The sequence below is a fragment of the Notolepis coatsorum genome (assembly GCF_963971535.1).
Source record: "Notolepis coatsorum genome assembly, chromosome: 1".
In the NCBI taxonomy this organism is placed as follows: domain Eukaryota; kingdom Metazoa; phylum Chordata; class Actinopteri; order Aulopiformes; family Paralepididae; genus Notolepis; species Notolepis coatsorum.
The window spans coordinates 234,588,746-234,614,925 of NC_140165.1; the positions used below are offsets into that span (position 1 = coordinate 234,588,746).

At 44.8% G+C, this 26,180-nt stretch overlaps 2 protein-coding genes across 2 annotated transcripts in view; one reads left to right on the forward strand and one right to left on the reverse strand.

Annotated features, from left to right (window-relative positions):
- The window catches only part of ercc2 (excision repair cross-complementation group 2), a 40,789-nt gene extending 22,189 nt beyond the window's left edge, over nucleotides 1-18,600 (forward strand). The window contains exons 12-23 of the mRNA XM_084313841.1: nucleotides 1,685-1,803; nucleotides 2,003-2,072; nucleotides 5,103-5,172; nucleotides 9,591-9,692; nucleotides 11,098-11,161; nucleotides 11,540-11,661; nucleotides 11,930-12,022; nucleotides 13,402-13,474; nucleotides 15,024-15,094; nucleotides 15,214-15,357; nucleotides 16,815-16,958; nucleotides 17,199-18,600. Of these exons, the coding sequence (XP_084169967.1) occupies nucleotides 1,685-1,803; nucleotides 2,003-2,072; nucleotides 5,103-5,172; nucleotides 9,591-9,692; nucleotides 11,098-11,161; nucleotides 11,540-11,661; nucleotides 11,930-12,022; nucleotides 13,402-13,474; nucleotides 15,024-15,094; nucleotides 15,214-15,357; nucleotides 16,815-16,958; nucleotides 17,199-17,291 (1,165 nt within the window). The 3' untranslated portion in view covers nucleotides 17,292-18,600. The remainder of the gene's footprint in view (nucleotides 1-1,684; nucleotides 1,804-2,002; nucleotides 2,073-5,102; nucleotides 5,173-9,590; nucleotides 9,693-11,097; nucleotides 11,162-11,539; nucleotides 11,662-11,929; nucleotides 12,023-13,401; nucleotides 13,475-15,023; nucleotides 15,095-15,213; nucleotides 15,358-16,814; nucleotides 16,959-17,198) is intronic.
- Nucleotides 18,601-21,708: 3,108 nt separating this feature from the next.
- Nucleotides 21,709-26,180, reverse strand: part of klc3 (kinesin light chain 3) — a 40,118-nt gene continuing 35,646 nt past the window's right edge. The window contains 3 exon segments of the mRNA XM_084334703.1: nucleotides 21,709-23,512; nucleotides 25,236-25,302; nucleotides 26,073-26,180. The exon segment at nucleotides 26,073-26,180 is cut by the window's right edge and continues 70 nt beyond it. Of these exon segments, the coding sequence (XP_084190829.1) occupies nucleotides 23,426-23,512; nucleotides 25,236-25,302; nucleotides 26,073-26,180 (262 nt within the window). The 3' untranslated portion in view covers nucleotides 21,709-23,425.

The window sequence follows — 26,180 nt, forward strand, 5'->3', positions numbered from 1 at the left end:
ATATTACTTCCGGGCACTCGGTTTGGCTGCCGGCACTCTGGCTCGGCACAATATATAGCGATCCATTGCCAATAACTCGATAAACAACATGATTTGGACGTATATAGTATTATACAAGCTGGAAATGGTTCATCAGGATAAACATCCCATAATCGAAAACGGTCTACACCACGCTGATCGTCCAACGGCGCGAGGAATATCCGGTAAGATTCAGCGTTATTGTTGAACGTGTTCCATATAAACTGTTATGATGAACATATGACCCACACTAGATGAATGATATAACGCTGCCCACGGAATTATAAACGATCCCCCGCCCATCCGGTCATCATCAGATCATACGTAGATCATTCTAGAAGTACGTCCAATTGAAATTTTTTATATCGCCCCGATTGCCATCAAACTGTATTTCATCATCAATATAATGCATTTGGGGCTATAGATCACGTTCTGGAGAAAGCTGCAGAAAGAGATGAAAACATACTTATACATTAGACCATACTTTACTATGAATATGTGAATGAAAAAGTTTAACGTCGCTACACAATGAACAATACATATAGGACTTTGAATGGGCCCTAATAATGGCAATGTAGCAATAGAATTTAAAAAGTTATAGCCATGCAAAGAAGGGGTACTTCTCCATAGACAAATAGAGCCGGCAACCTATGGTATATAATGAATTTAACCCATGGCACCCAAAGTGTTAATAATAATAATAATTCGATTTTTTTTCTCTGTTGTACCGAACTCGTACAGAACCGTGACCCCAATACCGAGGTACGTACCGAACCGTGGCTTCTGTGTACCGTTACACCTCTAGTTGATACATGAGAAACATATCAACAAAAACTTTATAAATTGGCGTTTTATTACTGAATCTTATAAACAAGTAATAGCGGAACAATGATATCATGCTCTTCCAATGTTTTACCTACTCTACCACTGCACAGAAATGAGATATTTTCTTTTTGAAAGTGGTTACCAAATGGTTACAGGCAGCCATGCTGGAAGAAAGACAACTACACAAACATTCTGTGCGAGGCCTCTATTTTATCAAGCTTTTCTGAATTGCAGTTTTGGCATAGGTGCCGTGTATGATTCCTTTGGGTACTGTAGAACTTACGTCAATGTCTTTGTATTAGATATTTAAAAACAAATATTTGTGCTGATACCGTATGACAACATATTAATTTTGATCCACTACCTGTAGGTAGCTGACTTAAGCACTAATGTATGAGGGGGAGTGCTGTACTGTGAGACCGTTCTCACAGCTACCTCTGGGAAAAAGGTCTCATTTGATCTTATTTTTTTACGGGACCGTGTCTCATTGCAATACTGACAATGCTACACTGAACGGCACAGGAAGTCCTTCATTCCAACGGCCATCAGACATTATAACGCCTCACTGAGCACAGAGTAACAGTATAAACTCTTGCATATCTTCCTGGACATACATCTACGTTTAAATTTTTTGCTGTATATTTTAGAACGTCTATACATATTTTAGAATGTATATCCTTGACTGTATTTTTATTCTTATTCTTATTTTAGATTTTTGACTACCTAAATGCTTATTGTGAGCGATCTGTAGTGCTGAATTTCCCTCTGGATCAATAAAGTACTTCTATTCTATTCTATGCATTGTCACTGGTTAATCTCTGATATACCGGTCTGTCCTCAGGTTCTGTTCAGAGAGGCTGCGGTCGTTACTGCGCACTCTAGAGATCGCTGACATCGCAGACTTCTCCGCCATCACTCTCATCTCCAACTTTGCTACCCTGGTCAGCACCTATAGCCAAGGTACTGAATGAGTTACTTTGCTACCCTGGTCTGCACCTATAGCCAAGGTACTGAATGAGTTACTTATCAAAGTCAAATCGAAGACTTTCATCCAAGTTAATTCTCTAATTTACGTCAACTTTTGAAGGGTATTGCTTTATAATCTTTTTAATCAACAATGAACCATTGCTGAACCTTTCTGTTCCTCTGCCACACGCAGGCTTCACCATCATCATTGAGCCCTTTGAGGACAGAACTCCTACCATCGCTAACCCTGTACTGCACTTCAGGTGGGGCTCCAATTCATCATTTGTTCTATCCTAGATTTGATCACCCTTTCGTGTTTTAATGACTTAGATTTGCTCTGCAGGGGTGTCCTTGTGGGTCGTCTTTGAATGAATGAATGAATGAATGAATTTATTTATTTAAACCGATGTTAAAATACACACAGGATTTGGAAAAACCCAATTGGGCCACAACCATCACATGCATTGCATTGTTTGAGGAATTATCACACAATAAAGTCAGAGACTTATTTCCATTGTGGTCCTCGTCTGTCACAGAAATAGTCGGCAAGGGTAGGTCTCAGCAAGGTGCAAAAACACACATTAAAACTAAAATTCTTCCCAATAAAAAATACATAAAACTCTTACACTACAATATAAATCAGTCAGACAAGACGATAGATACTGATTTCCTCTCTGTGTGTTCAGTAGAAAGCTATCATTGCTGCCTGGGCAGCGCAAACACTAATAAAGACCGTTAATAGAATAGAATAGAAATACTTTTATTATCCCGTGGGAAATTTGGCACTGCAAATCGCTCAACATTTAGACAGGACAGGTCACGAATTAGAATAATAACACATCAAATCAAGTTGCCTAGGATAAGAGTAGAGTAAAATAGAATAAAAATGAAATAAAATATACAGTAAATAAATACAGTAAAAATATACTGAGCGTGGGGGAAGGGGGGGGGGGTACAGGTAGTAAAAACAACAAAGCAGTGTAAACAAATTGGTCAATATAATTTAACTATCTAACTAACTGAAATATAAATATACATTCACAGTATTCAGTGTCACATAAGGTGTAGTATGCATCAGGTAGTGTTATTGTCCTCCTTGGGTTCCTATTAGTCCTAGGTCAATGTCAGGCAGCCGTCGCTGCCCCCTGTTGTGGAGCCTGGAGGCCGCTAGTCACGGCCTCCTGCCACTATTGAGCTGCCGCTCTGTGCTCAGTGATGCAGTGAGGCACAGTGATGCATTGTATAGTCTGATGGCTGTTGGAATGAAGGACTTCCTGTGCCGTTCAGTGCTGCATTTGGGTAGTGTGAGCCTAGCACTGAACATGCTCCTCCTGTCAGCCAAGTCTGTGTATAGTGGGTGGGTGGGGTTTTCCCTGATGGCCTGGAGCTTAGCAAGGCTCCTCCTCTCCGCCACCCTCGCTAGAGAGTCCAGCTCCACCCCAACTACGCTGCTGGCCTTCCTGACCAGCTTATCCAGCCTGGTTGTGTCCCCCGCTCTCAGTCCGCTGCCCCAGCAGGTCACAGCGTACAAGAAGGCGCCCGCCACCACCGACTCATAGAACATCCTCAACATCCTTGTACAGACATTGAAGGATCTCAGCCTTCTGAGGAAGTAGAGTCGGCTCTGGCCCTTCTTGTACAGTGCCTCTGCATGTTTTGACCCGTTCAGTTTGTTGTCGATGTGCACACCGAGGTATTTGTACACCTAAACCATGTCCACATCAACTCCCCTGATGGAAACGGGGGTCACAGGTGCACAGGTTAACCACTGTTTGCCATTGGTGTCATTAATAACCATGCTGGAATATGACTATTGAATATTTTCTTCGTTTCGTTCGATTAATACCCAGGGATTAAAGTTCTCTGTCAATTTCATTCCAAATCGCGACGGATTTTCCGTAAATTTTCTACCTGCATATGATTTGTAGAGGCATACAATCTATTTTGATGTCGGTATTAGGTAGCCTATATAAACAATAATACGAGAGCATATACAAGAACCTTTCTATTCACATAACTGCATTTGTGATGGAGCTTTGACAGCTACATGGGTGGTAAAGTAACAGACTAACAGTCTATTGCTTGATCCATCTCCAATATCACGATTGACCGTGCCAGTGGCACTTGAATGTGCATGGGGATGGCATTTGTGCGTTTTGTTCCATGCTCAAATTTCTGTCTTAAATTGCGGTACAAATGAAGGAGGTGTCTCGGGTATAGCGGACTCTAGTTAATATTATGTTCTCTCTGCAATTAGACTGCCCCTCATTCATTCATTAATTCATTAATTAATTCCTATCTGCTATCTCTGAAAACAGTTCCCAGCGGAGCCCAGTCAGTGCACCCCATAGTATTCCGATAACCCTATATATAAACCATGCTGCATTCATTCGGAAAGAAAGACTTATTCCAAATGCTATATTTATAGGGTTTGACAATAATTACACTACTGTCGCTATTTTACAATGAACAATAATGAATTACGCGTCATACAACAGAACACGCCAGTGTTGAAACTAATGCACGGAAGCTTATTTCCGCGTTGCAATAATAATATTCTACCGCCGGGCGCCAGGTACGCATGCTCCGAGCTGTGCGTAGATATACGCACAAAGTCAAGCACATGTTAAAATTGATAAGTCACACACTTTGATCGTACGCATGGGTTACGCACATATCTGTGCGTACGCACCATTGATAAATGAGGGCCCTGGACAGGTGTTTTTGGCCAACAGCTAGGCTAGTGGTCCGTATCCACTTCCATCAATGTGTGCTAAGCTAGGCTAGCTTGCAGCCGGGTAGATTTCTACTGAATGCACAGAGAGGAAATTGGTATCTATCTTCTTGTCTGACTGGAGAATATGGTAAGATCATTTACCATAATGTTGGTGTGTTCCTTTAAAGCATGTATCATGTAATTGCAACATTGTGTGTGTTTAGTAGTGTGTTTGATGAATAAGATAAGATAAAATATTCCTTTATTGATCCCCTTGGGGAAATTCGGGCAGCATGGGGAGAGGGTAAAGGTATGGGCAGGGTAATAATAGAACAACATAAATATAGGCAATGAAATTAGATCTGAACATGAGGAATGTATCGAGATTATTGAATTCTAAAATCACCACTGAGGTTTTATGTGTCATGCTTAGCTTGTACTCTTAAGGTAATCTCTTATAACTGCTGATGTTGCAACCTTCTAGTTTCAGATGAATCAGGCCAATTAGGTCAGTTGACCGATGCCATTCTTAGGCTATGATGATGACTCTCTACCTCTTTTTCTTTCTCCCTCTCAGCTGTATGGATCCCTCCATAGCCATCAAGCCCGTGTTTGAACGATTCCAGACGGTCATCATCACCTCTGGGGTAAGATGCTCCTCTTCCTCTCTCTCTTCCTCCTCTGTTCTGCAAGAAGAAGAACCATCACAAGAGGACAGCAGTATTACTGTTCATCATTTATTTCCACTCATGGTCGTCACTTACGATCCTTGGTCTTAAGACAAAAGAACGGCCTAAATGACAGAACAACATGAGATACACAGTTAGAATCCGACTAGATTTCCTAAACGGAGGCCATAACATAATAACCTCTTGTGTTTTATAAACACAAGTCTTTTCAGGTGGTATTAGTATCTTACCATTCTCTCCTTTTCTTACTAACTGTTTCACATCAGTTCACCTTGTTTCTCTTCTACCCTGTCTAAGATAAGATAAGTTATTTTATTGATCCCCTTGGGGGAAATTCAGGCATCATAGCAGCATGGGGGAGGTGGGAGAAGGAGGTACAGGTATGGGCAGGGTAATAGTAGAAAGACATAAATATAGGCAATATAATTAACTCTGAATATAATGATGAGAAAAATAAACAGTAAACAAAGGTGCAGATTAATCATTAGGGTCTTTATGCCCTATTGGTTCTATTATACGTTACAATAAATATAGGCAATAAATAATTTTAATCTCAATGTAAACTATGAGTAAGAGTAAAAGTAAACTGGCACGGAGGACTGGCCGAGGCGTGGGGGGCGTATGAGTGTGTGGCTGAACGTGCTCGTAATGTCTCCTCTGTCCTCGTGATGTCTCCTCTGTCCTCGTGATGTCTCCTCTGTCCTCATGATGTCTCCTCTGTCCTCATGACGTCTCCTCTGTCCTCATGATGTCTCCTCTGTCCTCATGATGTCTCCTCTGTCCTCATGATGTCTCCTCTGTCCTCATGATGTCTCCTCTGTCCTCATGATGTCTTCTCTGTCCTCATGATGTCTTCTCTGTCCTCATGATGTCTTCTCTGTCCTCATGATGTCTCCTCTGTCCTCGTGATGTCTCCTCTGTCCTCATGATGTCTTCTCTGTCCTCATGATGTCTCTGTCCTCTCAATGTCTCCTCTGTCCTCATGATGTCTCCTCTGTCCTCGTGATGTCTCCTCTGTCCTCATGATGTCTCCTCTGTCCTCGTGATGTCTCCTCTGTCCTCATGATGTCTCCTCTGTCCTCATGATGTCTCCTCTGTCCTCATGATGTCTCCTCTGTCCTTGTGATGTCTCCTCTGTCCTCATGATGTCTCTGTCCTCTCAATGTCTCCTCTGTCCTCATGATGTCTCCTCTGTCCTCATGATGTCTCCTCTGTCCTCATGATGTCTCCTCTGTCCTCATGATGTCTCCTCTGTCCTCATGATGTCTCCTCTGTCCTCATGATGTCTCCTCTGTCCTCATGATGACTTCTCTGTCCTCATGATGTCTCCTCTGTCCTCATGATGTCTCCTCTGTCCTCATGATGTCTCCTCTGTCCTCATGATGTCTCCTCTGTCCTCATGATGACTTCTCTGTCCTCATGATGTCTCCTCTGTCCTCATGATGTCTCCTCTGTCCTCATGATGTCTCCTCTGTCCTCATGATGTCTCCTCTGTCCTCATGATGACTTCTCTGTCCTCATGATGTCTCCTCTGTCCTCATGATGTCTCCTCTGTCCTCATGATGTCTTCTCTGTCCTCATGATGTCTTCTCTGTCCTCATGATGTCTCCTCTGTCCTCGTGATGTCTCCTCTGTCCTCATGATGTCTCCTCTGTCCTCATGATGTCTCCTCTGTCCTCATGATGTCTCCTCTGTCCTCATGATGTCTCCTCTGTCCTCATGATGTCTCCTCTGTCCTCTCGATGTCTCCTCTGTCCTCATGATGTCTCCTCTGTCCTCATGATGTCTCCTCTGTCCTCATGATGTCTTCTCTGTCCTCGTGATGTCTCCTCTGTCCTCATGATGTCTCCTCTGTCCTCATGATGTCTCCTCTGTCCTTGTGATGTCTTCTCTGTCCTCGTGATGTCTCCTCTGTCCTCATGATGTCTCCTCTGTCCTCATGATGTCTCCTCTGTCCTTGTGATGTCTCCTCTGTCCTCGTGATGTCTCCTCTGTCCTCATGATGTCTCCTCTGTCCTCATGATGTCTCCTCCTCTGTCCTCATGATGTCTCCTCTGTCCTCATGATGTCTTCTCTGTCCTCATGATGTCTCCTCTGTCCTCATGATGTCTTCTCTGTCCTCATGATGTCTCCTCTGTCCTCATGATGTCTCCTCTGTCCTCATGATGTCTCCTCTGTCCTCATGATGTCTCCTCTGTCCTCATGATGTCTCCTCTGTCCTCATGATGTCTCCTCTGTCCTCATGATGTCTTCTCTGTCCTCATGATGTCTCTGTCCTCTCAATGTCTTCTCTGTCCTCGTGACGTCCTCTCTGTCCTTCCCTCTCCTGTTCTTTCCATCTCTATCCCAGTGTTTCCCTGCGTGGAGTCTTTATGTTATTTGTGGAGGCGCTAGGCCGGGTGGGTCGGATACAAATAGCATCAGAAAAGACCGTCTACACGCGAGACATGCCGTCCCTATGTCATTGTCTCCGTTCAGGAAGTCTATTTGCGGCGGGTCTGTCCGGTAAAGTGGTGGGCCGCTACAAAGAGAAGAAAATAAACACTGTGTGCCCTACCCTCCCTCCCTCCCCCCTCCCTCTTCTACAGGGTCACGTACTAATCAAACTTTTATTATAATCATGATAAACTAGTATTTGTACCTTTTCAAAATCACAAGGTCACAAAGTGCTTCACACATGATGGAACAGAACAACGGAGATAACAGAAGTCGCTAAACACGTTAAGAAAGTGTAACAACGACAGTGGGGCAATGCGCGCAACGACCAGGAAGGGAATTGGCATAACGACAAAATTGGGATGGGTGAAAAATGCAGAAAGCCCAAAAATAAATAGATTTTTTTTCTTTTCTTCTTTATAAAGTGAAACAAAGATAATAGACAAATAAAGACTATTGATGAAGGCAAGCCTGTAAAGGTACGTATGTAAGAGACAGATTGAAGAGAAGATGCAGAGCTGGCCAGCCTGTTCTCCTCTGGCAAGCGCTAGACATTTTGAGGTAGTTGGGTTTGACCTCTATTGCTCATGCATTAGTGTTGGATTAGGCTAGTCTTCTTCGGTGCCGTGTTCTGTTCAGCACTGTTGCCTCACAGCGAGAAGGTCCTGGGTTCAGTGTTTAACTGTTTATCACAGTCGGGTTCAAACCCGACTGGGGGGACACTCTGGTTTCCTCTGGGTACTCTGGTTTCCTCCAACACCGTAAACGACCTGCATGCTGGACACATTAGAACTGGAGTTGGTCCCCAGGTGCCGGACTGTGGTTCCCCACCTGCTCCTAGATAATTAAAGATACAGTACAATGATCTTTTTTTATTCAGTCATACATTGCTTATTGTGGAATGTTAATGTATAGTTTTTTTCAGCTTCAGACGTATAATTTGTTTTGATATTATTATTGATATTTGGCAGGAGGGCATAGCCTTCTGTTCACTAAACACTATGTGCTTGATACAGGACAAGCTTACACCACTCAGCTAGAGGACTGATGAGCCAATCGGAGAGTGTATTATGCGAAGCAGATATTGGATATCTGAAATGGTTCGATTTGGTTGATATCCAGGGGGATATAGCTCAAAGTGCTTTAGTCATCATTTTCACAACAACGGCTCCAACATTTTGGATCATGTTACATCAACATGCCTTCTGTAAGAAATGTTGGAACGAGATTGAAAAAGCAGATTTCTATTGTACTTTAAATTCAGAGGACATGGAGGATGCAAAAATGTACTTGGCAAATAAAGAGATTTCAGTGGCGTCTTGGAAGCTGAGTCTGTGCTGATACATGAACTGGTCTGTAGGTGTCCTCAGTGAGCTGTCATTAGCTTCATCATCATCATCATCATGTACTCCAATAGAGAGAGAGGTATCTTCCTGTAATAACCTTCTATACCCTTTTTTTTTTTTTTTTTTTTTTATATAAATGTATTCGTCATCAAGGTACAGTGAAATACAATACACATTGAATGGCACATTTTGTATTTTCGCATTTTGTATTTTTATCATCAGATTGAGCCTGGAAGACGTACTGTCATTTACTCTGGCCAATACTCCATCCCAAACATCCTCATCTATAACATCGCCCAATTCCTTTTCCCAATCTACTTTGATTTTATCAAGAGACGTTTCTGTGTTACGGGAGATTAGGGTGTAAATCCTTGATACAAGACCTTTTTGATTTGTGGGAATGTCCAAAATTGTGTAAATTTTCTGAGTTAGGGGGGATACTTGGTTTCCTCCTCTCCTGTCTCGTTAATCATAGACCTCCTCCCTCCCAGTAGAGTTAGATACATAGATCATACCAGCCATGTGATGGTGATGTCTCTTCTAGTTATTTAGTTTCTATCATTGCTCTGTCTGACCGTGTTCTTCTCTCCTCAGACCCTCTCTCCATTGGACATCTATCCCAGAATACTCGACTTCCGCCCCGTTACCGTGGCGTCCTTCACCATGACACTGGCACGGACCTGCCTATGTCCTCTGGTGGGTAGCTACCGTACTTTTCGGACTATAAGCCGCGGCTTTTCCCCCCATTTTTCGACCCTGCGGCTTATATAACGGTGCGGCTAATCTATGGATTTTTACAGCTAACTGGGCGCGCTCCCTCAGCTCTGTGACCGTCAGATCAGACTCCTAAATCTGCTGCAGCAGTGCACGCCTTGGCCCTCCTCCTCCCCCTCACGTCAACAAACCATTACGGCAAGAGTCTAGTGTATGAGCAGCTCGGGGCTCCTCTTTCAACATGCTGCCTACCTACTGTACCCGGCGCTGCTAACTGGCTAACGTTATGAGAGCTAACGTTGCTACCTACTGTACCCGGAGCTGCAAACTGGGAGCTGCTAACTGGCTAACGTTATGAGAGCTAACGTTGCTACCTACTGTACCCGGAGCTGCAAACTGGGAGCTGCTAACTGGCTAACGTTATGAGAGCTAACGTTGGTACCTACTGTACCCGGAGCTGCTAACTGGCTAACGTTATGAGAGCTAACGTTGGTACTTACTGTACCCGGAGCTGCTAACTGGCTAACGTTATGAGAGCTAACGTTGGTACCTACTGTACCCGGAGCTGCTAACTGGCTAACGTTATGAGAGCTAACGTTGCTACCTACTGTAGCTGCAAACTGGGAGCTGCTAATGTTATGAGAGCTAACGTTGGTACCTACTGTACCCGGAGCTGCTAACTGGCTAACGTTCCTGTTTAAACAAAAATGTTAATAATGGGAGCTTCCTCAAACAGCCATCTCTTTCCCGACAATCCCCTCTGTGCACGAACCCTTACATATGGTAATTAAACATTAAAACACCTGCGGCTTATATATGTACACATCATTCAATTTAGCTGCTGCGGCTTATATTCAGGTGCGGCTTATAGTGCGAAAAGTACGGTATATACACATACACACACACACACACACCTGCCTCTGTCCTCTGGTGGGTAGCTAATACACACACACGCGCACACACATGCGCACACCTGCCTCTGTCCTCTGGTGGATAGCTAATAGCTATACACACACACACACACACCTGCCTCTGTCCTCTGGTGGGTAGCTAATAGCTATACACACACACACCTGCCTCTGTCCTCTGGTGGGTAGCTAATAGCTATACACACACACACCTGCCTCTGTCCTCTGGTGGGAGAAGGCAGATTGTTGAAATAGTGATAGATTGTTCTTAGTGTCACATCACAGCCATTTATGTCCTTGAAACTGTTACTGATGTCTCATAAGCTAACTATTCACTTCTCCTTTTCTGTCTGTCTCTCTGTCTGTCTCTCTGCCTGCATGTCTGTCTGTCTGCCTGCCTGTTTGTCTCTCTGCCTGTCTGTCTGTCTGCCTGTTTGTCTCTCTGCCTGTCTCTCTGTCTGTCTCGCTCTCTCTCTCAGATTGTGGGCAGGGGGAATGACCAGGTGGCCCTGAGCTCTAAGTTTGAGACCAGAGAAGACTTTGGTAAGTAATGTATTTATCATTTGGTCCCCGATCCTGATCCAAGTAATTGAATCTTGACTATTTGCCGATACAGTTCTAGAGAATCCAGCTGGACAGTGAGTGCACCATTCCGGTCCATTAACATTAGGAAAACTAGTCCAGTGTAGGTAAGATATGGTTGACAATTGAATAGCTCTGCATTAAGAAACAAAGCCTGAAACACAGCTTTGTTTTTTAATAACAGGGAATTTGATTTAAATATGCTGTAATCGACGCCGATACTGATATTTCAGATTGGCTCAGGACGTCCCTAATCATATTCATACATTCAGACACGGAGAATATGCTGTCCCCCAGACTTTACAGCATAAAGAATAACCTTCCGTCTTCTATTTCTAGCGGTGATCCGTAACTATGGCGACCTGCTTCTGCAGATGTCTGCGATTGTTCCAGATGGCATCGTAGCGTTTTTCACCAGCTATGTCTATATGGAGAACATAGTGGCCTCGTGGTATGAACAGGTGAGTGTGCGTGCACGCAGACGCACATGCACACATGTACGCACACATGCACACACATATGTCAGGATTGGGATCAATATTCAATTTGAATTAATTTAATTGAAAGTAAATTGATCTCTACCCTGGCGCACAAACACAAATAATTATATATTATATATATATATATATATATATATATATATATATATATATATATATATATATATATATATATATATATATATATACAGAAAAATAATGGTGTGTGTGTTTGTTTGTATGTATGTAGGGCATCCTGGAAAACGTTCAGAGAAACAAGCTGATCTTCATAGAGACTCCGGACGCAGCAGAGACCAGCATGGCCCTGGAGAAATACCAAGAGGTCAGACCCTGCTGCCTTATTACAGATCACACCCTCCATGTTCATACCTCACACCCAGGCAAGAGGGCTTATGTCAGGCCCTGCTACATACCTCACACCCAGGCAAGAGGGCTTATGTCAGGCCCTGCTACATACCTCACACCCAGGCAAAAGGGCTTATGTCGGGCCCTGCTTCATACCTCACACCCAGGCAAGAGGGCTTATGTCAGGCCCTGCTTCATACCTCACACCCAGGCAAGAGGGCTTATGTCAGGCCCTGCTTCATACCTCACACCCAGGCAAGAGGGCTTATGTCAGGCCCTGCTTCATACCTCACACCCAGGCAAGAGGGCTTATGTCAGGCCCTGCTACATACCTCACACCCAGGCAAGAGGGCTTATGTCAGGCCCTGCTTCATACCTCACACCCAGGCAAGAGGGCTTATGTCAGGCCCTGCTTCATACCTCACACCCAGGCAAGCGGGCTTATGTCAGGCCCTGCTTCATACCTCACACCCAGGCAAGAGGGCTTATGTCAGGCCCTGCTTCATACCTCACACCCAGGCAAGAGGGCTTATGTCAGGCCCTGCTTCATACCTCACACCCAGGCAAGAGGGCTTATGTCAGGCCCTGCTTCATACCTCACACCCAGGCAAGAGGGCTTATGTCAGGCCCTGCTTCATACCTTGCACCCAGGCAAGAGGGCTTATGTCGGGCCCTGTTTCATACCTTGCACCCAGGCAAGAGGGCTTATGTCAGGCCCTGCTTCATACCTTGCACCCAGGCAAGAGGGCTTATGTCAGGTCCTGCTTTATAGATCATGACTTACTGACTTAAGCCTTTGCACTCCCTGCGGAGCATAGGCCACTGACGATTTCTTTCCATGTTGCACGGTTTTTGGCCTCCCGAACGATGTTGTGCCATCCCAGTCCAGCCTCTTTCTTTATAGATCATACCCAGGCAAAAATATGACATTAATAGGTCCCATTAGTAGATTAGACCCAGGCACAATAGAGCATGAATGTTTCATATTTGGAGAAAAGCAAGGACACGCAGTATCGTAGATCCAAAGTGTTCTCGGCTAGATTGAACTGGTCTGAACAAAGTGCCTGTGAGTCACTATAGGGGAGAGTTGCTAACCACGAGGCAGAGGGGGAGGTGTATAGCTCATATAGCTTATTTGGCTTAGTTGAATTAAAGTTTATATAACAAGTCATGTTTCCTAATTTGGAGGCACGCATCTTTTTAAATTAAGCACATCTCTTTGAAACTGTTTCAAAAATATAATTTTGTCCCTGGTTTGTGTTAAGTGATCAAGCTAGACTATCAAAGCTGTCTAGCATCTAACATGAAGTTGGTCTGGTGGTGGATTCCAACCCGCTCTGTGTCTCTCCTGCCCAGGCCTGTGAGAACGGCAGAGGAGCCATCCTGCTCTCTGTGGCCAGAGGGAAGGTGTCTGAGGGAATAGACTTTGGTAAGATAAGATATTCATTCATCCCCTTGGGCAAAGGGGGGGGGGGGGGGTACAGGTATGGGCAGGGTAATAGTAGCAAGACAAAATATAGACAATACAATTTGAAATATGAGAATGAATAAACAGTGTAAACAAAGGTGCAGATGAGGGTCTGAATGCCCTATTGATTATATATTACAATAAATATAGGCAATAAAGAATTTTTATCTGAATATATACTATGAGTAAACGGTATACACAAGGTGCAGTATACACAAATTACCCTAACTCAGGGGTTCTCAAACTTTTTCATACCGTGACCCCATTTTATTTAGGATTTTTTTTGGGGACCCCACATCGTGTAATTTCAACGTGGAATTAAGGAATATCAAAATAAAAGCACACGTTGTTGAACTTGATAATGCATATTTATTAGAAAATGTAATTACAGCACTATGTTATCAATACACAGTTATAAAATGAGGCATATTTAGCCAGGATATGTTGCCAGAACATTAAACTTTTTTTACTTGCCAATGCGTCACTGTCACCTACCCGCGACCCCAATTTGGGTCGCGACCCATAGTTTGAGAACCACTGCCCTAACTGGCATGATATACGTCATACATTGTAGTCCGTGCAGGTTTTGGTGGTTAAGAGTCAGACATACTTAGTGGTCAGACATTCCTAATAGTTTTCAAGTTCTGCAGCCGTTAGTTCTCCAGCTGCTGGCTGCAGTCCATGCCCACGGTTGTGGAGCCTGATGGCCGCCGGCATGAAGGACTGGCCGAGGCGGTTAGTGGAGTGTCGGGGGTGGGAGGGAGCGGCCAACTTCCTGCTCACCCCCTCTCCGCCACCACCTCGTTTGACCAGCTCCACTCCCACCACGGAGCTAGCCTTCTTCACCAGCTTGTTTTGTTGGTGTCCCTTGAGTTGATGTAGCCCCCCCCCCCCCCCCCCCCCTAGCATACAACAGCAAAAAAGAGGATGCAGTCTTTATACTCTTTTTACCCTTAAACGGATAGTTAGTTTCAGTTGGCGTGGATAAATCCAGTTGAGTGTGTTGAGAAAGGACTGATCAACATCATATATACGTAGGAAATAGAGCTAGGGTTCCAACTGTCCCTTTAAGCATTATACTACATAAACTCCACATTGGTTCACTGGAGATGTTTGTTTTTATCTTTTAGTGTCAATGGTACACATGAATCAGTCAACATGGCAATAAAAAGCTCTTCCTTTTCAGTTCTGTCACTAGAAAAGACATGTGACGCACAAAGACACATCCTGCCATCTTTTCAGCAAGAATTATGAATCACTTGTTTAGATTAGATTAAAATGTATCGTCATACAGGCATACAGCACAAGTACAACAAAAACAAATTGGCATCTAACATGCTATCATACAAAGTTATATATAAAAAAGATTGTACTCCAGTAACTTGGTTGTGTTAAGTCATTGTGCAGTTACCCAGAGACCTCCCGCTACTAGTCGGTCCTGCGCTGGGTTCCCTCTGTGGAGCCTGAAGCACATAGAGCCTCTACTGACTGGACTCTGTCTCCTCCCCAGTACACCACTTTGGTCGGGCAGTGATCATGTTCGGAGTGCCTTATGTTTACACACAGAGCCGCATCCTCAAGGTCAGTTCCTCTCTACCGTCTGTCTTCAGTCTGTCTTCACCTCCATTTCTTTACACAATTCTCTTTCCGACCCTCAGATTTTGATCATAATTAAATGTATTCGCACCTACCTCTCTCAGGCTCGCCTGGAGTACCTTCGGGACCAGTTTCAGATCAGAGAGAATGACTTCCTGACGTTTGATGCCATGCGCCACGCGGCCCAGTGTGTGGGCAGAGTTATCCGAGGCAAGACGGACTACGGACTCATGATCTTCGCTGACAAGGTGTGTGTGTCTGTGTTTATGTATATTATCTGAATGGATGTGTTTGCCAATACAAGAGCATATCCAAGTCTGCCTCTGTGTCTGCTTGTTGTATGAGTATGTGTGTCAAGCCGGTTCTAGTTGTAGTAACCAGGGATGGCGGCGTCCACTCAATTATATTCACACACAACCTCCAGCCCTTGTTCCTACAACTGGAGCCAGTCCTGGTTAATACAGCTGGAGCCAGCCCTGGTTAATACAGCTGGAGCCGGTCCTGGTTAATACAGCTGGAGCCAGTCCTGGTTAATACAACTGGAGCCGGTCCTGGTTAATACAACTGGAGCCGGTCCTGGTTAATACAACTGGAGCCGGTCCTGGTTAATACAACTGGAGCCAGTCCTGGTTAATACAGCTGGAGCCAGTCCTGGTTAATACAGCTGGAGCCAGTCCTGGTTAATACAGCTGGAGCCAGTCCTGGTTAAGACAGCTGGAGCCAGTCCTGGTTAATACAGCTGGATGGTTAATACAGCTGGAGCCAGTCCTGGTTAATACACCTGGAGCCGGTCCTGGTTAATACAGCTGGAGCCAGTCCTGGTTAATACAACTGGAGCCAGTCCTGGTTAATACAGCTGGAGCCAGTCCTGGTTAATACAGCTGGAGCCAGTCCTGGTTAATACAGCTGGAGCCAGTCCTGGTTAATACAGCTGGAGCCAGTCCTGGTTAATACAGCTGGAGCCAGTCCTGGTTAATACACCTGGAGCCAGTCCTGGTTAATACAACTGGAGCCGGTCCTGGTCCTGGTTAATACAGCTGGAGCCAGTCCTGGTCCTGGTTAATACAGCTGGAGCCAGTCCTGGTCCTGGTTAAGACAGCTGGAGCCGGTCCTGGTTAATACAGCTGGAGCCAGTCCTGGTCCTGGTTAATACACCTGGAGCCAGTCCTGGTTAATACAACTGGAGCCAGTCCTGGTTAATACAGCTGGAGCCAGTCCTGGTTAATACAACTGGAGCCAGTCCTGGTTAATACAACTGGAGCCGGTCCTGGTTAATACAACTGGAGCCGGTCCTGGTTAATACAACTGGAGCCGGTCCTGGTTAATACAACTGGAGCCGGTCCTGGTTAATACAGCTGGAGCCAGTCCTGGTTAAGACAGCTGGAGCCAGTCCTGGTTAATACAACTGGAGCCAGTCCTGGTTAATACACCTGGAGCCAGTCCTGGTTAATACACCTGGAGCCAGTCCTGGTTAATACAACTGGAGCCAGTCCTGGTTAATACAACTGGAGCCAGTCCTGGTTAATACAACTGGAGCCAGTCCTGGTTAATACACCTGGAGCCAGCCCTGGTTAAGACAGCTGGAGCCAGACTTGAGTGTGAGAAGCCCAGTGCTGGCTCTGGTTCTGGCAGCCAGTGGTGGTGCTTCCTGGAGCAGTAATTGTGAGTCCCTTTCCTCTCCTGCCCGCTCCTCTCTTCTCCGCAGCGTTATGCCAGAGCAGACAAGCGTGGGAAGCTTCCCAGGTGGATACAGGAGCACCTCAGTGACGGCAGTCTCAACCTCACCGTAGACGAGACTATACAGCTCTCCAAGCACTTCCTGCGCCAGATGGCACAGCCTTTCAGACAGGTAGACTACCATGACTAATACTATATATTCACTTTCACAAACAGTATACACACGCTAGCACATATATTACAATCAGTCATATATACATACACACACACACACACACACACACACACACACACACACACACAGGTACTGTGATTTCTCATTGGTTGGTTTCACTGTCTCCCATTACTGTCCTCTCTGACTGATCTCCTTTTATTCTTATTACCTTGTCATCCCTCTGATGTCTTCCTCCAGGAGGACCAGCTGGGTCTGTCCCTGCTGACCCTGGAACAGCTGCAGTCGGAGGAGATGCTGAAGAAAATCAGTCAGATGGCCCACCAGGCCTGAGGCGACAGGAAGCCTGTGACGGCATCACCATGACAACGCATTGGCGATGACGACCGCTTGCTGCTGTGATCGCATCATCACTACTGAGACACAGACCACGGGTCACTGACTGTGATAATTACAGGCCCGAGAGACACCTGCTGCCGCCGGCCGACGCAAGCAACACATAGAACTGGAATTGATGGAAAGGTCATTCATCGGGTCTGGGTTCCTGGTGCTCATTTGGTTGGTACACCTTTAAAAAGGAACACACCGACATTATGGGACATTTTCCTACCGTCTTCTCCATCAGACAAGAAGATAGATGGCAGTTTTCTCTATGCATTCAGTAGAAAGCTATCCGGCTACACACTAGCCTAGCTTAGCACTGGTGGCCTAGCTTGAACTCTGGGAGAGGCGTTAGTTGGCCAACGCCTAGGCTAACCGGTACTCTCATAGATATCTGTTCTATAGATATCTATGGGTACTCTCCCCTTCCATTCATTGTGCTAAGCTAGGCTAGCTTTCAGCCGGATAGCTTTCTACTGAACACAGAGAGGAAACTGGTATCTTATCTTCTTGTCTGACTCGAACGGAAGATGGTGAGCAAATAATGTTGGCGTGTTCCTTTAAATGGCTGCCATGGAGTGTTCGATAATGTTGTCATGGAAATCCGGAGATGGTTTGGTGCATTGAGACTCGGAAAGTTGCTGTGGTACCATGGCAACAACGGCATCATTTGGATCAACATTCAGCAAGTTGCTGTGGTACCATGGCAACAAGGGCATCATTTGGATCAACATTGAGCAAGTTGCTGTGGTACCATGGCAACAAGGGCACCATTTGAATCAACATTCCAGTGGCAGATGTGTTGAACATTCCAACATTTTACATTACATGACAACAATATCTGATTCTAGGAAATGTCCCTTCTATCCATTCAAGATATGTGCAGCAACGCACTCAGGTTACAAAGCACAGTATTAGAGGCAACCTGTTGAGAATTCAGTATTACAGAGCACTTAAATATGTACAGTGTCATATTGTGAGGAGATGAGACTGAAATATACTGAAAAGATTGGCGTCTGTTATGTAGAAATAACTACCTAAGTGAACTTATGCAACTTGTTGTCACATGGAGTCTCCCTCCGCTGCTGCTCAGACCACAGAAAGTCTCTCTTGGTTCAAACCAGTCTCTGGTGTCTGTCGTACAGACAATGCTACTGGTGTTTCCTTTTCTACTGTAACTATAAATAGTCTTTTTTTACAAGGAAAATTTAATATTTGTTTGTATCCATGTTCTGACTGGGAAATAAATGTTTGTACTATGCGGTCGACTTGTGTCCTCTACTTCCTACCTATGGGTTTGATAGGATAATATCATATTCATACTTGGCAGTTTTAACAGTCATGTTTATTTATAATAAAACACAAGATACTTGTGTGCTAATGATCAGGAGAAGCGCTTGATGAAGAAACCCACTCCCATTGCCAAGAGAAAGTAACAATTCTCAATTTAAGGCCTCAAACGTCTCAAATTCAAAAGATTTGGCAGCCCGGTCGGGAGATTAAATATATGAAATGTTTTTGTATTCAGATCTTTGTTTTTTGCAAGGCTACTGGGAGCTTGGTGCGTCTGGCGAGAGCTTGTATGGAACGTGCAAGAATTTAAATAGTTACTGAATACTGAAAGTGCAGCTGCCAGATCAGTGTCACTACTGTGTTTATTTCTTTCTTGCTAGTGTGGTTACATTTAACTTGAAACCTGCAGATACCCTGAATATAGGAATAAATTCTATTTGAATATAACCCCCAATCTATATAGTAAAGAAATAACTTTGGATTGAGCCTTTAAAGAGTATCAAGATGCTTTATTTTACATGTCAGCTTTAGTTTCAGATATAAAATACAAACATTAAAAAATGTCCAGAAGAAACATGGTATCAAGAGGACAGATCTCTCTCTATGTAACAGGTTCTACATAAATAATGTGCTTTTAACAGTGAGTGTAACATTCTCCTAGTGGCTTAGCCAAGCTGGTGGTCATTTGTCAGTCATTCACATATCTGATAGTACAGCCCTTTTTAACAAACGGTAGTAAAATATTCTGCTACAGCAAATGTACAATCAGTAGTTGTCCGATACAGAAAAATAGAATATGCATTTGTCCCTCTGCCTTGTTCTTATTAACAGATCCTGAGTGTGTCAATCAAACACAGAATAATGGTTTTATTTTAGCTACCCAGCGGGGCTCAGTCTTTCAGTTTTCAATTTAATTGTAAATAAAAAATTGATTCTGGTTCACTGAGGCAGACAACACTTGTTTACCTTTGAGGTAACAATAGGTGATTTTACAATAGCTTACTAGAGTTGGAAGATTCAACAGCTATTAAAAGGCCCAATCCGCAATCCTGACATAAGCTACTGGATGGCCAGACGACCAAACAAGGACACACGTGTCATAGATGCAACACTCACACAAAGCGCATTGCCCGGACCCGCCACTAAGGGCAGAGTGGACCAACGGTTAGCCACTGAATAACCTCGTTCCCAGTTTTATCTCCGTGAGATAAAGCCTGGTAAAGAACTACTGCCGAAAGTGTCTATGGGGTAGAATTTCCGGTGTATGTACTTCCCCTGGAAGCTGCCTCCGAACGGACCAAACTTTTCCCGAATCCTGTCGGCAAACAAGCTAGAACATCCCGGTCATGTAGTAAATTCTTCAGGCAAAGCCGTTGCAGTGGCTTAAACGAGGAAATATTGTGCACTTCACACGTTTCTATAATTGTTTTGTCGAAACCGGAAAGCCTGTAGCCTGTACTTCCGTTTAGACATTTTAGGAGGCATATCTTGACCAGCCTATGAGGGAAGTGCCCCGAAAACGGAAGGAACCGAAACTGTGTTCTGAACACCATTGTGGACGGAGCTCTCATTTGATTACATTACAACAGAACGTTTGACCTCCGACCTCTACTTTGAGTGAGCGAGTCACATTGCCAGTCCATGAGGTGCTTCACATCTAGGAAAATAGGAATTGAGACATGTTTTGCATTTTCTAGCTGACTAACACTAGACAAGAGGTAATTATGAGTTTTGAGTTAGTTGTATTTTGTGGCTGCGAGGTTTGTCTACGTTGGTAATGTGTTTCGAAACATTGACGTAAACAGACCTACATTCTGATTTACGATGGTTTGAGAACATTCCAGAAAGCTTTCCCATCTATAAATCAAATACCCCCATATTTATATGGTCAAATAATTCCAGATTGGGGCTTTAAATGGCTGGAGTTTACATTTAGCTGAATAATGGTGTTGTACATTTCACATGGTTGATATGTACCATACTATACATACAATATTTTAAAAGGTTTTGACAGAAGATGAAAACAGGAAGACTAAATCTAGAATAAGTACAAACACATCTCAGTAGTGCTGTGAACAACGTACAAACACCAAGGTCTACAAGTTACCAGGTTGAGTTATGATTAGCGAAGTACCATAAGACTCACGGGAGAACTTCTGCTTTGTCATCAAGGAGTCTGTTTGTTGTTGTTTTCTACACCTGATAATAGGCCATTTTCACAACAAACATTGACGTGTCACGGATGGGTTATAAGTTATAACATTAGTAACACTTCAGCTACATTCAGGTCTGCCAGTGCACCAGCACGGATAGTATCAGTTAAATAAATATCTCTATCTAAGGTCATCTACAAGTAAGTTGGCGACCAAAGCCTTCCCTGTCGTCCGCTGTCAACACCACCATTCCTCCCAGGGGTCAGGCTCCTCATTCACTTCCGTTTATTTTGAGGATTATCATACTTCTTAAGTATAAACAAACTATACAGCAATAATATTCTGTGTAATATATTTGTTTGAGTGAAATGTACTTTTTTTCACACCATTAGTAAAAGGAACTACTTCTCACTTGAGGTGTAGTTTGACCAACTGTCAACTTTTCACAGAATGTTTAGAATCCCAAACATTCCATGCAATGCAGATACGGAGCACACGCAAACCTACAACTAATTTACCAGATCTGCTTCAATTTTTCTTTCTTTTGTATCCACTTTTTCTCCTTATTTTCTATTTTTCTCCCATCCCAATTTCGTATTTCCAATTCTCCCCTCCCCTGTCTTGAACATTGCTAGACTATGCCTCCCACTGGTCGGCTGTAGTGAGGATAGAAGCCTTGCATCACGTGTCCCCTCCGGTACACAAGGAGGCAGCCTGTCCCATCTTTTCACCGCAGCAGCTCGAACTCTGTGGCGAGGAGTAACGCGTGGGAGGCTCACGCTGCCCCTGATACTTCCTGTTTCCGCCGCACCGGCGTCACCCAACCGACCTGTAGGAGTCGCTGTCCACAACGTCCAATCCCCACCCACCGGCTTTTCCCACCCTCTAACACTGCCAATTGTGTTAGTATGACGGCCGGCCAAGCCGGTAGCAACGCAGAGAGCTGGGCTCGATACCAGCGTCTCCTGCGTTAGTGGCGAGCGCCACTCAGCCGCCCAGATCTGCTTTAATTTTTCAAAGGTAATAAATCTGTAAAGACATCAAATGCCAAAACAAACATGTACTGTACCTTTGAGAATCTTCTTCGTGAAATCTGCACAGCAGTCGTTTGTTTATACTTCAGAAGTATAATATTTAGACTAGGTCCCCAAAATGAATGGAGGTGAATCAGGAGCCTGACACCTGGGAGGAACGGTGGTGTTGACAGCGGACGAGAGGGACAGCAGTGGTCGCTAGCTTACTTGTAGATGCACTTACATAGAGGAAAGACTGCTGCAACTTGAGTGAAATATCCCTTTAAGTAACATGAGAAATGTGCTTTTTACAAGTCATCAAATATCCGTCTGGCAGCCTAAGCTATGTTTCTGTTGCCTCTAATGTCTCCTCATCAATCTAGCTGATGGTTCATGGAATGGAAATGTTCATTTTTACCCATCTGTGACAACTTCCTTCACTGTGAAAAGGGCTGTAGACCTAGACTCCTGTCAATACATACCGTCGTTTTTAACATTTTTAATAAACTTATTTTTTTCTTTATATAAATGTGCTTGGTTGAAATAGCATTTTTTTAGTCCACGGTATGGAATAATAAAATTGTGCTAAAGTGCAAAACAGCAGTAGTGAACACATCTATGTTTTAACATTAGCTGACAAGATAAAAGATACAATTGGAATGTGCCACATTATTTAAAGCCACATAAATGCATAAATAAAGGATAACGTTTGTTTGACAGTATCAAGAGATTCACCAATTTGATAGCTTTCAAGTCAAACGTGCCAAAACATCATATCAAAAGAGTTTGTAAGTCTGCAACCAAAATAATCAAGACAATCAAACAAAACATATTTCAACCCTGTGGTTTTTCAACAATAACTCATAAAATCATCATAAAAAATGGGGACAGTTTTTGCACCTCACCAGCCAGGTGCAAAAAAAACACATTCCTTGTAAGGAATCACTCCTCGTAAGTTTTCCATGTATCAAACGTTACTTAAGAAAGGGAAGCCTACCTGAGACAACATCCTTAAGTTGTTTAGAAAGAACATGCCGGGTGATGATCGCAGTGCCTTCTGTTGTCAGACGTGACTGAATAGACGTGGAAGGACGGTCGTAGCAGCCGTTAATAGTGCAGCAGGAGCCTAACAGGCCCCGCCCCCTTTTCTTGATCCTCCAATCGCAACTGTTGCTCTCCTCGGGCGTCCCGAGAGAAGCAACGGTTGTGATTGGAGGATGGAGAAAAGAGGGGCGGGGTTTCAGTCAGGTCAATTGGAAGTATCAAGTGGTCGGACTGGTGGTGGAACGGAAAACCAGCCCACAGCTGATTGTCAAGTCAGTAGAGCGGGAGCAGGATTTGAGACCTGGGAGCAACAGGGACCCCAGGTAGAGTATAGGGGTGTCAGGACCCCCAGGTAGAGTACAGGGGTGTCAGGACCCCCAGGTAGAGTACAGGGGTGTCAGGACCCCCAGGTAGAGTACAGGGGTGTCAGGACCCCCATGTAGAGTACAGGGGTGTCAGGACCCCCATGTAGAGTACAGGGGTGTCAGGACCCCCAGGTAGAGTACAGGGGTGTCAGGACCCCCAGGTAGAGTACAGGGGTGTCAGGACCCCCATGTAGAGTACAGGGGTGTCAGGACACAGGCTAGCTGGCCCCGCTGAGAGAGCCCCGCCTCGCCAGGCTCTGGGTGCTGGAGCTTAAGCCTCGCTTCTCAGTCAGATGGCCCGAGTCCTGCAGGAACAAACACACACATTCAGGCTATCTGCAGGTTTCAACAAGTTACAGTTAAGACTTTTAACGACTTGAATACAAAGAAATATTTCATATATTTAATATTATTTCATCTCCCGACAAGACTTAATACTTTTTAAAGGCCTTAAATTGAGAATTATGAATGTAATACTTTTAAAGACTTTTTAATACCCCGCAGATACCCTGATATGATATTGGTTTCGTCACACTGGTAAATATTTCTTTGTCACTTATTCACAACATGTGTTCTGCTGTGTGTTGGTGTGTTCTGCTGTGTGTTGGTGTGTGTTCTGCTGTGTGTTGGTGTGTGTTCCGGTGTGTGTTCTGCTGTGTGTTGGTGTGTTCCGCTGTGTGTTGGTGTGTGTTCTGCTGTGTGTTGGTGTGTTCTGCTGTGTGTTGGTGTGTTCCGCTGTGTGTTGGTGTGTGTTCCGCTGTGTGTTGGTGTGTGTTCTGCTGTGTGTTGGTGTGTTCTGCTGTGTGTTGGTGTGTGTTCTGCTGTGTGTTGGTGTGTTCTGCTGTGTGTTGGTGTGTTCCGCTGTGTGTTGGTGTGTGTTCTGCTGTGTGTTGGTGTGTTCTGCTGTGTGTTGGTGTGTGTTCTGCTGTGTGTTGGTGTGTTCTGCTGTGTGTTGGTGTGTTCTGCTGTGTGTTGGTGTGTGTTGGTGTGTGTTCTGCTGTGTGTTCTGCTGTGTGTTGGTGTGTTCTGCTGTGTGTTGGTGTGTGTTGGTGTGTGTTTTGCTGTGTGTTGGTGTGTTCTGCTGTGTGTTGCTGTGTGTTGGTGTGTTCTGCTGTGTGTTGGTGTGTTCTGCTGTGTGTTGGTGTGTTCTGCTGTGTGTTGGTGTGTTCTGCTGTGTGTTGGTGTGTGTTCTGCTGTGTGTTGGTGCGTGTTCTGCTGTGTGTTGGTGTGTTCTGCTGTGTGTTGGTGCGTGTTTTGCTGTGTGTTGGTGTGTTCTGCTGTGTGTTGGTGTGTTCTGCTGTGTGTTGGTGTGTGTTCTGCTGTGTGTTGGTGTGTTCTGCTGTGTGTTGGTGTGTGTTGGTGTGTGTTCTGCTGTGTGTTGGCGTGTGTTCTGCTGTGTGTTGGTGTGTGTTCTGCTGTGTGTTGGTGTGTGTTCTGCTGTGTGTTGGTGTGTGTTGGTGTGTGTTCTGCTGTGTGTTGGTGTGTGTTCTGCTGTGTGTTGGTGTGTGTTCTGTTGTGTGTTGGTGCATGTTCTGCTGTGTGTTGGTGTGTTCTGCTGTGTGTTGGCGTGTTCTGCTGTGTGTTGGCGTGTGTTCTGCTGTGTGTTGGTGTGTGTTCTGCTGTGTGTTGGTGTGTTCTGCTGTGTGTTGGCGTGTGTTCTGCTGTGTGTTGGTGTGTGTTCTGCTGTGTGTTGGCGTGTGTGTTGCTGTGTGTTGGCGTGTTCTGCTGTGTGTTGGTGTGTTCTGCTGTGTGTTGGTGCGTGTTCTGCTGTGTGTTGGTGTGTTCTGCTGTGTGTTGGCGTGTTCTGCTGTGTGTTGGTGTGTTCTGCTGTGTGTTGGTGTGTGTTCTGCTGTGTGTTGGTGTGTTCTGCTGTGTGTTGGCGTGTGTTCTGCTGTGTGTTGGTGTGTGTTCTGCTGTGTGTTGGCGTGTGTGTTGCTGTGTGTTGGTGTGTGTTCTGCTGTGTGTTGGTGTGTGTTCTGCTGTGTGTTGGTGTGTGTTCTGCTGTGTGTTGGTGTGTGATCCGCTCACCTGGACGGCCTCCTGACTCTCTCTGGCTCCAACGTTCAACACATTCAGAGAGTTGGCCCTCTTCATTCTGGTAAACAACATTATAACAAAATATGTTAATGCGTGGTTTATTAATGATCAAAGTGGACGTAGGACTCGAAGGTTGTACAATAGTATTTAAAAATATATCAATATATAATGTTAGATCTAGCCTGAAAGCCTGGACTTCTAGCCACCGAGACCCATTTCAGTGGGCGGGAGTACCTGCCTTGACAGACAAACTCCTTCAGCCAATCAGTGTTACATAAGAATGTCATCTGTAGCGGGCGGCTACGTGGCGTAGTGGGCAAAGCGCTCGCCACGAATGACGGAGACGCTGGGCTTGCCTGTTCGAGCCCAGCGCTCCACATTGCTTTCAGTTTAGCTGGTCATTCATACTAATACACATTGGCCATATTAGGGGGTGGGAAACTGATGGGTGGGGATTGGGCGTTGTGGACAGCGACTCCTACAGGTCGGTTGGTGCGCCTGCGCAGTAGAATCAGGAAGTGTCGGGGGCAGCGTGAGCCTCCCATGCGTTACTCCTCGCCACTGAGAGATCGAGCTGCGCAGGTGAAAAGATGCGACTGCTGTTACCTCAAGTACCGGAGGGGACTTGTGCTATGTATGACTTAGTCCACATTGCAGCCGGCTTGTGGGAGGCAAGAAACAGCGTTCGTGACAGGGGAGGGTTGAATTGGATGATACGAAATTGGGATGGGAGAAAATATAGAAAATGGGAGAAAAAGTGGATAAAAAAAAAGAATGTCATCTGTAGCATCGTTAACCAATTAAGTGAATTCTCCAGCTGAATATTACCCAGAGTTCCTGGGGCTTGTCTCCGGTGTTCCCGCTCCTTTCAGTTTGCGCACCAGCTTCTCGCTGCTCCTCCGTATGGACTCTCTGAGCTTCGTGAAGGAGCCACTG